Here is a 12,183-nt window from a genome sequence, read left to right as displayed (position 1 = left end):
CTCCTATGTTTGAAAAACTAGTGTAGAAAAAAAATAAGCGCACATCGGAAGTTAAAGAAATGATAAGCTAAATATCCAGATTGTGACACTCCAGACAAGCGCTAAATACACGGCTGGTATAAAGTTTTCTTATTGCTGCTAAGTCACGATCCCTCCCTCTCAGTAAAGCAGTCGCTGAAGAATTATGCTAGGCATCACACTTTTGACACTTTAAAAAAAAAATCCAATATTCTCATCCCTGTTCATGAGCTTCTCTAACTTTTTTTTGGGGGGGGGGGGAAGCACCTCATTGTCAAAATTCAGGAAAATCTAGGGTGAAATTTTTTTTTTTTTTAGATCTGCAGGCCTAAGGGGAGAAAAACACCTTACAAAAACACCCAGAATTACCAACTTTGTTTCCTTTTAATATAAAAAGTATAACTGAGATATCCAATGTACAAATACCAAAAATTGTGCATAATAAAATGTACCATAATGCTGTACACACAGTGTAAACCGTTCCAACGAGAATGATTGGGTTTTTAAAAAATAAAAAAATAAACCAGGGTCTTCTCCTGACCTGGAAGAAACAAGAAATAAATGTTCTGGAAACAGTGGAATGTGAGCACAAAGGCTTCTTCTCCCCCCCCCCCGCCCCCACCCCTTTGGAAAGTGTCCTTTGGCAGCCCCAAACACCCCTGAACTTAAACAAAGCCAAACATTTTATTTATGGGAATTCCTTAGGCAGCGAGTCTGCTGGTCAGCGTAAGCAGCACAGCGTTAATTCCCAGGCGGGGCAGCGTCAAATCCAGACCGAGGTTTTCCCATCCCCTGACTTGCTGCTGCCGCTGCTTTTATTTGAGCTACCCTTTGGCTTCTTCTCCTTGGAACAGGTCGGGTTGTTCTGGTTGTTGTAGGCTTGGATGGCGAGGTCTAAGCGTTCCTGGGCGACTTTGATTTCCCGCTGGAGGGTCTCCAACTCGGTGGGGATGTTCTCCTCGTTGCTGCCGTATTGCTGCTCTTGGGCAATGTTCGCCTTGTTCTGCTTGTAGGCCATTTTGGCGTTGGACAGTTCCGTGTACTGGATCTGGTCGGGCTTCACCGCGATGTTGTAGCCCGGAGGCGCGGACGGCGTGTTCCAAGTGAAGGGGTAGTTGTAAGTCCCCGAGTCCTCCAGCTCTTTCTGCTTATTGTTCAGCGTGTCCCGGATGGTGCCGAACCCCAAGTGGAGCATTTCCCACACGTTCAGAAGTAAACACAGGCAGCTCACGCCGTACATGATGAGCAGGAAGATGGTTTTCTCCGTAGGCCGCGAAATGAAGCAGTCTATCGTGTGCGGGCAGGGCTTCCGGCTGCAGAGGAATCTCGGGCTCACCTCGAACCCGTAGAGGAAATACTGGCCGACCAGGAAGCCGATTTCAAAAACAGTCCTGCTCAGGAGTTGCAGTATATAAATCTTCATGAGGCCGTCCTCTCGGATGCGCCTCCTGCCGTCGTGCTTCACTTTGGTCGGAGGTGGGTTTTCCTTGTTCTCGCTCTCCAGCTCGATCTCTGGGTACATCATCGGGTCCTCCTCGTGGTCGTCCTCAGCCTCTTCCAAGCCCCGGTGCTGTTTCCAGCGCATGGGGAAAGGCTTGCTTCGGAACTTCCTCTCCGTCTCCCCGTGCTCCACCATCCGGGCGATTTTGTGAATGGCGTAGGCCAGGTACATCACCGAGGGAGTGGAGACGAGGATGATCTGGAAAACCCAAAAGCGCACGTGGGAGAGCGGGGCGAAAGCGTCGTAGCAAACGTTCTCGCAGCCCGGCTGTTCCGTGTTGCACACGAACTTGCTCTGCTCATCGTAGTAGATGGACTCCCCTCCCACGGCCGTGAGGACGATGCGGAAGACGATCAGCAGCGTCAACCAGATCTTCCCAACGAAGGTGGAGTGGTTGTGGATTTCTTCGAGGAGACGTGTCAGGAAACTCCAACTCATGGTGGTCAAAGGCTGTTAGCTAAGAACAAAAAAAAAAGGGGGGGGGGGAGAAGAAGAGAACGTGGCTATTAATATCTCGATATAAACAAAGCAAAAGCCCTCTTAATCCACCAAGCCACTTTGCAAGAGTGCAAGGAATCTGAAGCAGAAATACCGCAAGACTGGTTAACGTGCAAATAGTGCAAGGAAATGAGGCTTGCCCCGTTGTGCCGTGAAATAAACTACGAAAACGCACCTAAGAATAAATTTCCAGCTCTGCGAAACTTTCGTCTACCAACATTTTGCATATACTTGTTTCTACCATTGCATGTTATCCTGTACTTATATACTTGAATAATTTAACCATTCTCTACATTTCCAAAGACCAGCATAAAAAACCCCACATTACACCCCAACTAAGGAAAAGGCCGGTTCACACAACTTCCTGGGCTCCAGGCTCATGCAGCTGAGGGCCAGATCTCAAGGGGATCCATGAGGCTTTGGGTCCAGTGGATCCAAAGGGCTTAACAAAGCGTACTCCTTGGGCTTAGGGTTGTAAGTGAACAATGCAGTCTATATCTGAACTGGCCCTAAAGCAAATGCTGTCTGTGTGTCAAGAGTTTAAAAAGTCGTACAGTGGTGCCTCGCAAGACGAAATTAATTCATTCCGCGAGTTTTTTCGTAGAGCGAGTTTTTTCGTCTTGCGAAGCACCACGGCGCGGAGGGGTGGGGAGAAGCAGGGCAGCTTCCGCAGCCGGTCCTTGGACTCACCCGCGCCTTGTGGACACCGCACGACGCGGCTGCTGGAGGGCGGCGGGGCTCAGGAGCGCGACTCCGGCTGCAACGCTGGCTGCTGGTGGCAACGGCTCCTGAGGGGAGCACGCGAGGGTGGTGGGCAGCGGCGCGAGGCAGCCGGAAGGAAGGTGGGAGGGAGCCGGAGGAGCCGTCAGCAGAAAGGTGGGAGGGAGCCGGAGGAGCGGGGAAGCGTGCGTGCGTGCGTGCGTGCAGTGACCGTCGCCATGACAGGAGAGGCAGGGCTGTTTCGTCTGGCGAAGCAAGCCCTTAGAAAAACCCGTCTTGCGAAGCACCTCAGAAAACGAAAAACCCTTTCGTCTAGCGGGTTTTTTGTCTTCCGATGCATTCGTCTTGCGGGGTACCACTGTAATTTATAACCCCAAAAGGCATGTTATTTAACATTTGAACAACTTAGTTTAAAGCAGGAGTGGGGAACTGCAGGTCTAGGGGGCCAAATGTGCTTCTAACTGGCCCTGAAAACTCTCTCCAGGCCATGCGCACTCCATCCTGTTCTGCACCCTCCTCAAGTAGTTCTTCCTGGTTGGAAAGCATCCTTGAGCAGTGATGCCGCTTCCTTAGATGAAAAATGCAGAGAATGCTGTTGGTGTGTGTAGAAAATTAATTTTGCATGGCTAGAATATAGCCTGTTACAGGAATTCCCAAAGTGCAGGGCGCACTAATGTTCCACAGGATTCATTCAGGTGGTCTGCACTGGTAACTCTGCATAGTCATGTACTTGGAAAAGGATGTCCTACTGCTGTATGCCATCCTCTGGTTTTCAAGAATCTCCCCAGCTGGGCAGTGTTCAACATGGTTTGAATGCGGTTAGCGTAAAGGGACCCCTGACGGTTAGGTCCAGTCGTGGACGACTCTGGGGTTGCGGCACTCATCTCGCTTTTTGGCCGAGGGAGCCAGCATACAGCTTCCGGGTCATGTGGCCAGCATGACTAAGCCGCTTCTAGCGAACCAGAGCAGTGCACAGAAATGCCGTTTTACCTTCCCGCTGGAGTGGTACCTATTTATCTACTTGCACTTTGATGTGCTTTCGAACTGCTAGGTGGGCAGGAGAAGTGACCAAGCAATGGGAGCTCACCCCGTCGCGGGGATTTGAACCGCCAAACTTCCGATCGGCAAGCCCTAGGCTCTGTGGTTCTATGCCCCTAAAGAATTGGGTTCACAGTTAGGACCCTGCACTGTTGCATGAGGCAAAGGTGGCATTGGTAGCTCAGAGTACCATTAGGGCTGGGCGATATATCGATATATTGTCCAAAACCAGTTTGAAGTCCATATCATAATATCAGTTTCATGGTTTTTGAGCTGGCACTATACTGCGAATCATGGTGTCCCGGGGTGTGCCATGCAAAAATCACAATGTGGGGGAAACCGTGAAGCCAGCCAATGTCTCCATTCTTATTTTAGACATCGTGATATATTGGTGCATAGCCATGTTTGGCTGGTGATATAATCGCAATGTTGAAAAGCAGATTATCGCCCAGCCCTAAGTGCCGTTTATCAGCACAGAAATGAAGCCAACAAATAAAGGAAGTGTATTTGTGCTCTTCATGGAAATTCCACCTAGCCAAGTGGGTCAAAAGTCAGTCTGGTGTAAGTACGCAAACTCTTAATCTAGGGAGACTTGGTTTCAAACACCCATTCAGCCATGAAGTCTATTGGATAACTTCAGATTGAACCCAACGCTCCCTCACAGACTTGTTAGGTATAAAACAGGCCTGAGAAAACTGTATGTCTTCCACCTTGAACTCTGCGAAGTTAAGGATGAGCTAAACAAGAGCTGTGAAGTTGTCCAACCCTTTTCTTTAAAAGAAAAGGGGGGAAAGGCTTAACATGTACCCATGAGTATTGCTGTTTCCCACTTTGTCGCTGTAACTACCGTATTTTTCGCTCTATATAAGACGCACCAGACCACAAGACGCACCTAGTTTTTGGAGGAGGAAAACAGGAAAAAATATATTCTGAATCTCAGAAGCCAGAACAGCAAGAGGGATCGCTGCGCAGTGAAAGCAGCAATCCCTCTTGCTGTTCTGGCTTCTGGGATAGCCGCGCAGCCTGCATTCGCTCCATAGGACGCACACACATTTCCCCTTACTTTCTAGGAGGGAAAAAGTGAGTCTTATACAGCAAAAAATACGGTATGTACCGTGCAGGGAAAACATTACAGCCAAGAGGCAATCCAAACATGGACATGGGCAAGTTAACCTTCTCCAGTCCTAGGCCCTTATCTCCCATAGAGTATGACTCTTTTTTTAAAAAAAAAAAAAAAGTCAGAGAGACAGAAATATCTTTCAGGAGACAGGCCAACACGCCTTATTAGGGAAAAGATTATATTTATGGGAGAAACCTTTCCCACTTCCAAGGCTGTTTCAGCAGAGGAAGAAGCTGCCTAGGGAGACTGCGGAAGTCTCCTTCCTCTGGCATTCACCCCAAACCTCAAGGCCTCATGCTCTCTTTACCATTTTAAGGTGTCCACATACATGGAGATTAAAAGTCTTTTTTCCGTAATGGGAGGCTGTAAAACCTACAACCGGGGTTGAGTTTCCGTTCTGTATTTTATCCCAAATGAGCTATGACCAGATGTGCTGCTAAAAAAACATCTTGTGTGTACAGTAGTACCTTGGGTTAAGTACTTAATTCGTTCCAGAGGTCCGTTCTTAACCTGAAACTGTTCTTAACCTGAAGCACCACTTTGGCTAATGGGGCCTCCCGCTGCCGCTGGAGCACGATTTCTGTTCTCATCCTGAAGCAAAGTTCTTAACCCGAGGTAATATTTCTGGGGTAGCGGAGTCTGTAACCTGAAGCGTCTGTAACCCGAGGTAGCACTGTGCATGCGTATCTCATGTGAAAGGTGCCAGGCAGAACAGTCGTAATGGGGGCACAGAAAGCCAGCATTCCTCTAGGCCAGCAGAAGCTGGTGCAGAGGCGAATTGCCCACCATCCTAGCCCCCCCCCCAAAAAAAACCAGCAAGGAAAGGAAGGGGGGGCTAGAACTGCAATCCTAGCCATTTAGATGGGCCTCTGGCAGAGGGTCTCCTCCGAATCTCATCATCAGATGGTTGTACTCTCATGGTTTTGTTTTGTTTTTTTTTGTCTCTCGGAGAAACGAATGAGCCGTTTATTCAGCATGAATCCTGATTTACACAACCGTTACACAACCGTTAAAACTATGTCTGGTTTCCATACTGTTACAGGCCACCCCAATTTCTGCCGAGCGGTAGCAGGAGATTCCAGGGGTCTTGGCACTCAACCAGAGTTTCTGTTTCCTTGGGGGAAATTGAGATGCAGCAGAGACTAGTGGCTTTAAGAAATATGGTTCGTTTGCAGAGTTTTATGGAGACAGAGAACATCGCGTTTACATCCCAAGAGGGGCTTGTACTTTGTAGCAGCCCAGCAATGGATATGGAGGCATCCTAAGCACCATCCTACTCTCTCTTTGCAACAGCCTGCTGCTCTTTAGTCCCTGCATGGAGTTCTGCCCACTTCCTGTTCTTTCTTCCCAGAAACCCCTGCTCCCCACACCTCCGTTGTACAAGGACACCCTCTCTTCCTGTGGTGACATCACACACCCCGTTACCCTGGCAACCTCCCTATGGGCCTTATGCCGGGTTGATTACATCCATTGAGGGGCTAACGGAAACCAATGTTTCTTCAACGACCCACCATCACCACTTTGGCCTCATGGGGATGATAGCTGGTGTTATTCCCAGCCCTTGCTAAATTCACGAATGCATGAGTTTGCTCAAATTCTGAACCTTCACTGAATGTGGAGATTATGGGGAGTCTGCCCATCCCCCCAATACATAACAGTACATACCATTTATTCTGATTTGTCTACAGGGCAGTTACATGACAGTGCGAATTGTTTGCAGGGAAGGAGCAGAACAGCTCTGCAATCCCCATGGATCACCTTAGGTGTAAAAACACCTTAAGGCTGCTTTCTCATGGTTTTGACAAGTGCAGTGATATTTCAGGCAACACTTCGGAATGATCACCGCCATTTTAGCAGTATGTCAATCCCATTCCAGCCGCATTCAATTTTTAAAGTTGTGGTCAAACACATAGGGCCCATATTAAAAGCACATATATTCATGCAGCAGTGCTTAAAGTTTTTAGAAACATCCCTCAGTGCAAATGTAGAAATCGATTAGAAAAATAAAACCCACTGCACAAAATGGCACACTCGCGAAGCTTTGTCACGCCCAATAGTCTGAATGGAACACAAAAAGATGTACACCCAAAAGAGTGTGGGAAGTCAGCGGTAATTTCAGTTCCCTCTGTGCCATCTCCAAGAGAAGGCTGGAAGGATGTGACAATGGTGAAAATGGGGGCCCCAGGCTGTGGAACACATAAGTGTCTCCCCAGGGAAGTTTGCCAGGCACCAACGCTATAATCTTGCAACACCAAGTAAAGATGTTTCTATTCTCCTGGGTTCTGGGGCACTGCCATATTGGTTTTTGCAGCCATGTTTTTTTATGCTAGCAGCTGGGTGCTCATCCTACGGCTGGGTGGGGAAAGATTTGTTCTTTTTTCATTTTACATGTTTGTATTGTGAATAAACATTTATAAACAGATGTACTGATACGCACAGTGGTACCTCAGGTTACATACGCTTCAGGTTACAGACTCCGCTAACCCAGAAATAGTACCTCGGTTTAAGAACTTTGCTTCAGGATGAGAACAGAAATCATGCTCCGGCGGTGCAGCGGCAGCAGGAGGCCCCATTAGCTAAAGTGGTGCTTCAGGTTAAGAACAGTTTCAGCTTAAAAACGGACCTCTGGAACGAATTAAGTACTTAACCCGAGGTACCACTGCATTTCATTCTGCCCATAAACAGCTTCAATACTCCTTTGTAAGAAGCAACTCAGAAACTGAACAACAACAACAGCAACAACAGAGAGTGGAAAAAGCGGTGATTGCACAGTGCTAGAAGTTGCCAGCCTGGATAGCGAGTTCATTGTGGATTCATATCAGGGATTTCCCGATTTGTAACTCAGCCAGGTATTGTACACTAAAGGGAAGCTACAGGACAGAACTTCACTCCCTGTAGTTGTCACAATTATGCATTACCGCTGAGAATGGCAAAGGCTTTTCTGAGGACAAGGGGGAAGTCAGAGCAAAAACTATTATTCTTCCATTTTTATCAGTTTTCTGGCTCAGCTGCATGGTTTTTGTTGTTGTTTTTTAAAAGCAACATTCTGCAGCCTTGCTGTTCAGAGGTCACCCGTCCCCAGAGAAAAATGAAAGCTGCCAATTTATACAATTATCGGAAACAAGGGTGAAGCTTCTCCTGAACAGCATCATTTCAAATGGTATAAGGGGTGGGGGGTGGGGAATCATGTCTGAAGAAGTCCCTGCATCCAAAAAGCTAGCATGTCAGGGAGAAGAGCCCAGCCTGGTCTCCTCTCACAACAAACTATTTTTCTAGTTCTGGCTGCATGTTCAGCCACGGACGTGCAGAACAAACACACACGCTCAATGTCTAGGTCTGGGTACAGCTGCCCAAAGGCACGGACTGTGTGCAAGAAAAGCACTGCCGTTGCCAGGATTGTGTTTAACATTCCACCACAAACTGCAGCAGTGAAACGGGAAGCTCCATTACAGTAGTAGCAGCAGCAGTGGCGACTTAAAAAAAATCAAGCAAACCATATGCCTATGTAAGAGGCAAAAAAAGATCAGGGGAATATCTCAAACAGATAATAATAATAATAATAATAATAATAATAATAATAATAATAATTTGTTATTTATACCCCGCCCATCTGGCTGGGTTTCCCTAGCCACTCTGGGCGCCTTCCAACAGAATATTAAAATACAATAGTCTATTAAACATTAAAAGCTTCCCTAAACAGGGCTGCCTTCAGATGTCTTCTAAAAGTCTGGTACAGTGGTACCTCGGGTTAAGTACTTAATTTGTTACAGAGGTCCGTACTTAACCTGAAACTGTTCTTAACCTGAAGCACCACTTTAGCTAATGGAGCCTCCTGCTGCTGCCCCCGGAGCACAATTTCTGTTCTCATCCTGAAGCAAAGTTCTTAACCTGAAGCACTATTTCTGGGTTAACGGAGTCTGTAACCTGAAGCATATGTAACCCAAGGTACCACTGTAGTTGTTTTTCTCTTTGACATCTGGTGGGAGGGCGTTCCACAGGGCAGGTGCCACCACTGAGAAGGCCCTCTGCCTGGTTCCCTGTAACACGGCTTCTCGCAGCGAGGGAACCACCAGAAGGCCCTTGGCACTGGACCTCAAGCAATGGCAAGCAAACTGTCACAAAATGAGACTCATTCCTGGGATAGACAGCCATTTCCCTCCCAATATTGGAAGGCGTCCAATCCATACTGGGTTAAGTTTTGAGGCCCTCAATCTCCCAACTGCTCCCGATGGCTTCATAAAGAAGTTAAATAGCATTGGGAATATAACATTGCCCCACAGAGCTTCATGCTATTCCAAGAGACCAGCCATGCAAGTGGAGGGGGCATTCCAGAACAGTGCCCCCCAACACCCAACTCGCAGAGACACCCCAGGAGGACAACACAGTCAATGGTAGCAAAAGCTGCTGAGAGATCCAGTGTGGGGCTGCCTACCAGTGACACCCCCTCCAATTTTGGTCGGTATGGAGTAGAGTTCAATCCACTCCAACCCATTTCTCCCACCCAGGTTTCAGCTCTTCCATTCAGGCCAGTTCCCGGCTCAAGCATAACTAAATCATGGCTGAGGGTGGCCCTACTAAGTACTGACTTGGCATTCAATAATAGCATCACCAGGGTAGACAAGTCACCAGTTAACCTGCAGGGCAAGATCAGTAGAGGGGATGACCACTGTTGCTCCCATAAAGAGCTATAGTCAGTCTGATAAGAGCCAGCCTTTGAATCATAGAAGACGACGACGAAGACGAAGAAGAAGAAGAAGAAGAAGAGGAGGAGTTTGGATTTGATATCCCGCTTTATCACTACCCTAAGGAGTCTCAAAGCGGCTAACATTCTCCTTTCCCTTCCTCACTCACAACAAACACTCTGTGAGGTGAGTGAGGCTGAGAGACTTCTGAGAAGTGTGACTGGCCCAAGGTCACCCAGCAGCTACATGCGGAGGAGTGGGGAAGCGAACCCGGTTCACCAGATTACGAGTCTACCACTCTTAACCACTATACCACACTGGCTCTCATAGAATTGGAAAGGCCCACAACAGCCATCTATCTGGTCCAACCCCTGCAATGCAGGAATATTTTGCCCAACATGGGGCTTGAACCCACAACCCTTAAGAGACTGAGCTATTGTTCTCCCAGCGTTTTGTCTGCAGCATGTGATACCAGCAGCAAGGCAAGGCAAGGGGGATGCAACAGGAAAGGTCTAGGTGGGGGCTAACCCCCTCCCCAGCTCAACCCCCGTTCTCACCTGCTGAAAAACATTCCAGCAGGATTCTTTTCGAGCCTTTAGGTACAGTCAGGTTATAAACCGAAAACGAACACATTCCTTGTTAGGGAAGGGGTAGAAAGACAGTGGAGAAGCGGGTATGTGCATTTTGCAGAGCTAATAAACGAGCAATTACTAAGGATGGATGCACTCAAGGGAGAAATTCCAGCAGCGGCCACATCTGATTATGTCTCCTAAATTCAATTAGAGTCATTCATCTTTCAGGCTCCGTACGGATGCCAACTACACCGCCATCCATTTCCATGCCCTGCAAAACTGGTCTGGTTTCAGGGGCAGAGATATGGGGCCAAATTTTGGTAGATTTAATTAGCAACCTAGGTTTTCCAGAACTCCTTACGATTCCTTTTCCCTGAGAACCAGTAATACTGAACAATTCATTCAGCTCTCACTGGAAGGACTGATCCTGAAGCTGAGGCTCCAATACTTTGGCCACCTCATGAGAAGGGAAGACTCCCTGGAAAAGACCCTGATGTTGGGAAAGATGGAGGGCACAAGCAGAAGGGGACGGCAGAGGACGAGATGGTTGGATAGTGTTCTCAAAGCTACAAACATGAGTTTGACCAAACTGCGGGAGGCAGTGGAAGACAGGAGTGCCTGGCGTGCTCTGGTCCAGGGGGTCACGAAGAGTCGGACACGACAAAATGACAACAAAAATAATAATCTGACCAGAGAAACACACACACACAAAAGAACCCCTAACTAGTTTTTTGAGGGTGTAGAACATGGCCAACTAGGGTAAAACTAGACATTACGTGGGAGACTCTTGATTGCATCTCCCAATTTATTTGCTTAAAGGCAGCTTGCATGAGATGCAGAGCTAATTGCCTCCCCTATCCTTCATCCCATAAGTATCTCTCTCACACACTTATTTGGAAATGGGCTTCAGAATTCAATGGGGCATCTAAGGGAAACTGTTTAGGTGTAGGCCTGGGCGATATATCAACGTATCACCCAGGACAGGTATGAGGAGCAGACCGCAATGTCGGCTTCACTATATCACTGGTGAAACCCCCACCGCTCCCAAGTCCCTCTGCTGGCGACTTCCTCCAGTGAGCGTTGCGAGAAGAGGGACTCAGGAGTGGTTTCACCAGCAATATATCGCTGGGTGAAACCGCCATCCCATTCTGCCCTTATACTGCGCAGAGGGAGAAAGAAACTGCATCTGCGAGGCGCTGATACAGCTTGTTCCTCCCTCAGCATCTTTTAACTGCTTGGCTGAGGAGCGTGCAGTTGCTGCTCCCCTCTGAGCAGGTAAAGGATCCCCCAGCCCGGCACTGGCCCCCCCGAAAGTGGGGGGAGCACCAGGGACTGCTCTGCCAGGGATGGGGTCTGGGGATGCTGGACCGTGATGCTGAAAAGCTGGTATTACCCAAGTCTACTTAGGTGTAGATTGAAAAACAGGTACAGTGGTACCTCGGGTTAAGAACTTAATTTGTTCTGGAGATCCGTTCTAAACCTGAAACTGTTCTTAACCTGAGGTACCACTCTCGCTGCCGCTTTAGCTAATGGGGCCTCCTGCTGCCGCTGTGCCGCAGGAGTATGATTTCTGTTCTCATCCTGAAGCAAAGTTCTTAACCCGAGGTATTATTTCTGGGTTAGCGGAGTCTGTAACCTGAAGTGTCTGTAACCCGAGGTACCAGTGTAATTCCTCACAAGTATCTACGAATGAGTTTTCTAGCCAACAACATTTCCTAAGTGCATCTCTAAAGACTCACCACTGCAGCTGCAAAGGAACTACAGTGGTACCTCGGGTTACAGACGCTTCAGGTTACAGACGCTTCAGGTTACAGACGCTTCAGGTTAGAGACTCTGCTAACCCAGAAATAGTACCTCGGGTTAAGAACTTTGCTTCAGGATCAGAAAAGAAATCGCGCAGCGGCAGCGGGAGGCCCTATTAGCTAAAGTGAATCATGGTCCCACTTCAAATCACCTCCCCCACAAAGCTGCTGCTAGCAGGGGGAGGCTTTTTTGGGGAGGGCGGACATCATCACTGCGACCACTTTTGTGTGT

General features: G+C 48.1%; 1 protein-coding gene across 4 annotated transcripts in view; it reads right to left on the bottom strand.

Annotated features, from left to right (window-relative positions):
• Positions 1 to 383: 383 nt before the first annotated feature.
• The window catches only part of GJC1 (gap junction protein gamma 1), a 36,003-nt gene continuing 24,203 nt past the window's right edge, over positions 384 to 12,183 (bottom strand). For all 4 annotated transcript variants that reach the window (XM_083407897.1, XM_083407896.1, XM_083407894.1 and 1 more), the window contains exon 2: positions 384 to 1,976. In XM_083407897.1, the coding sequence (XP_083264023.1) occupies positions 782 to 1,957 (1,176 nt within the window). In that variant the 5' untranslated portion in view covers positions 1,958 to 1,976 and the 3' untranslated portion in view covers positions 384 to 781. The remainder of the gene's footprint in view (positions 1,977 to 12,183) is intronic.

Source organism: Podarcis tiliguerta (genome assembly GCF_965153285.1).
Source record: "Podarcis tiliguerta genome assembly, chromosome: 13".
Lineage (NCBI taxonomy): Eukaryota > Metazoa > Chordata > Lepidosauria > Squamata > Lacertidae > Podarcis > Podarcis tiliguerta.
This window is presented reverse-complemented; position numbering and strand designations above follow the sequence as displayed.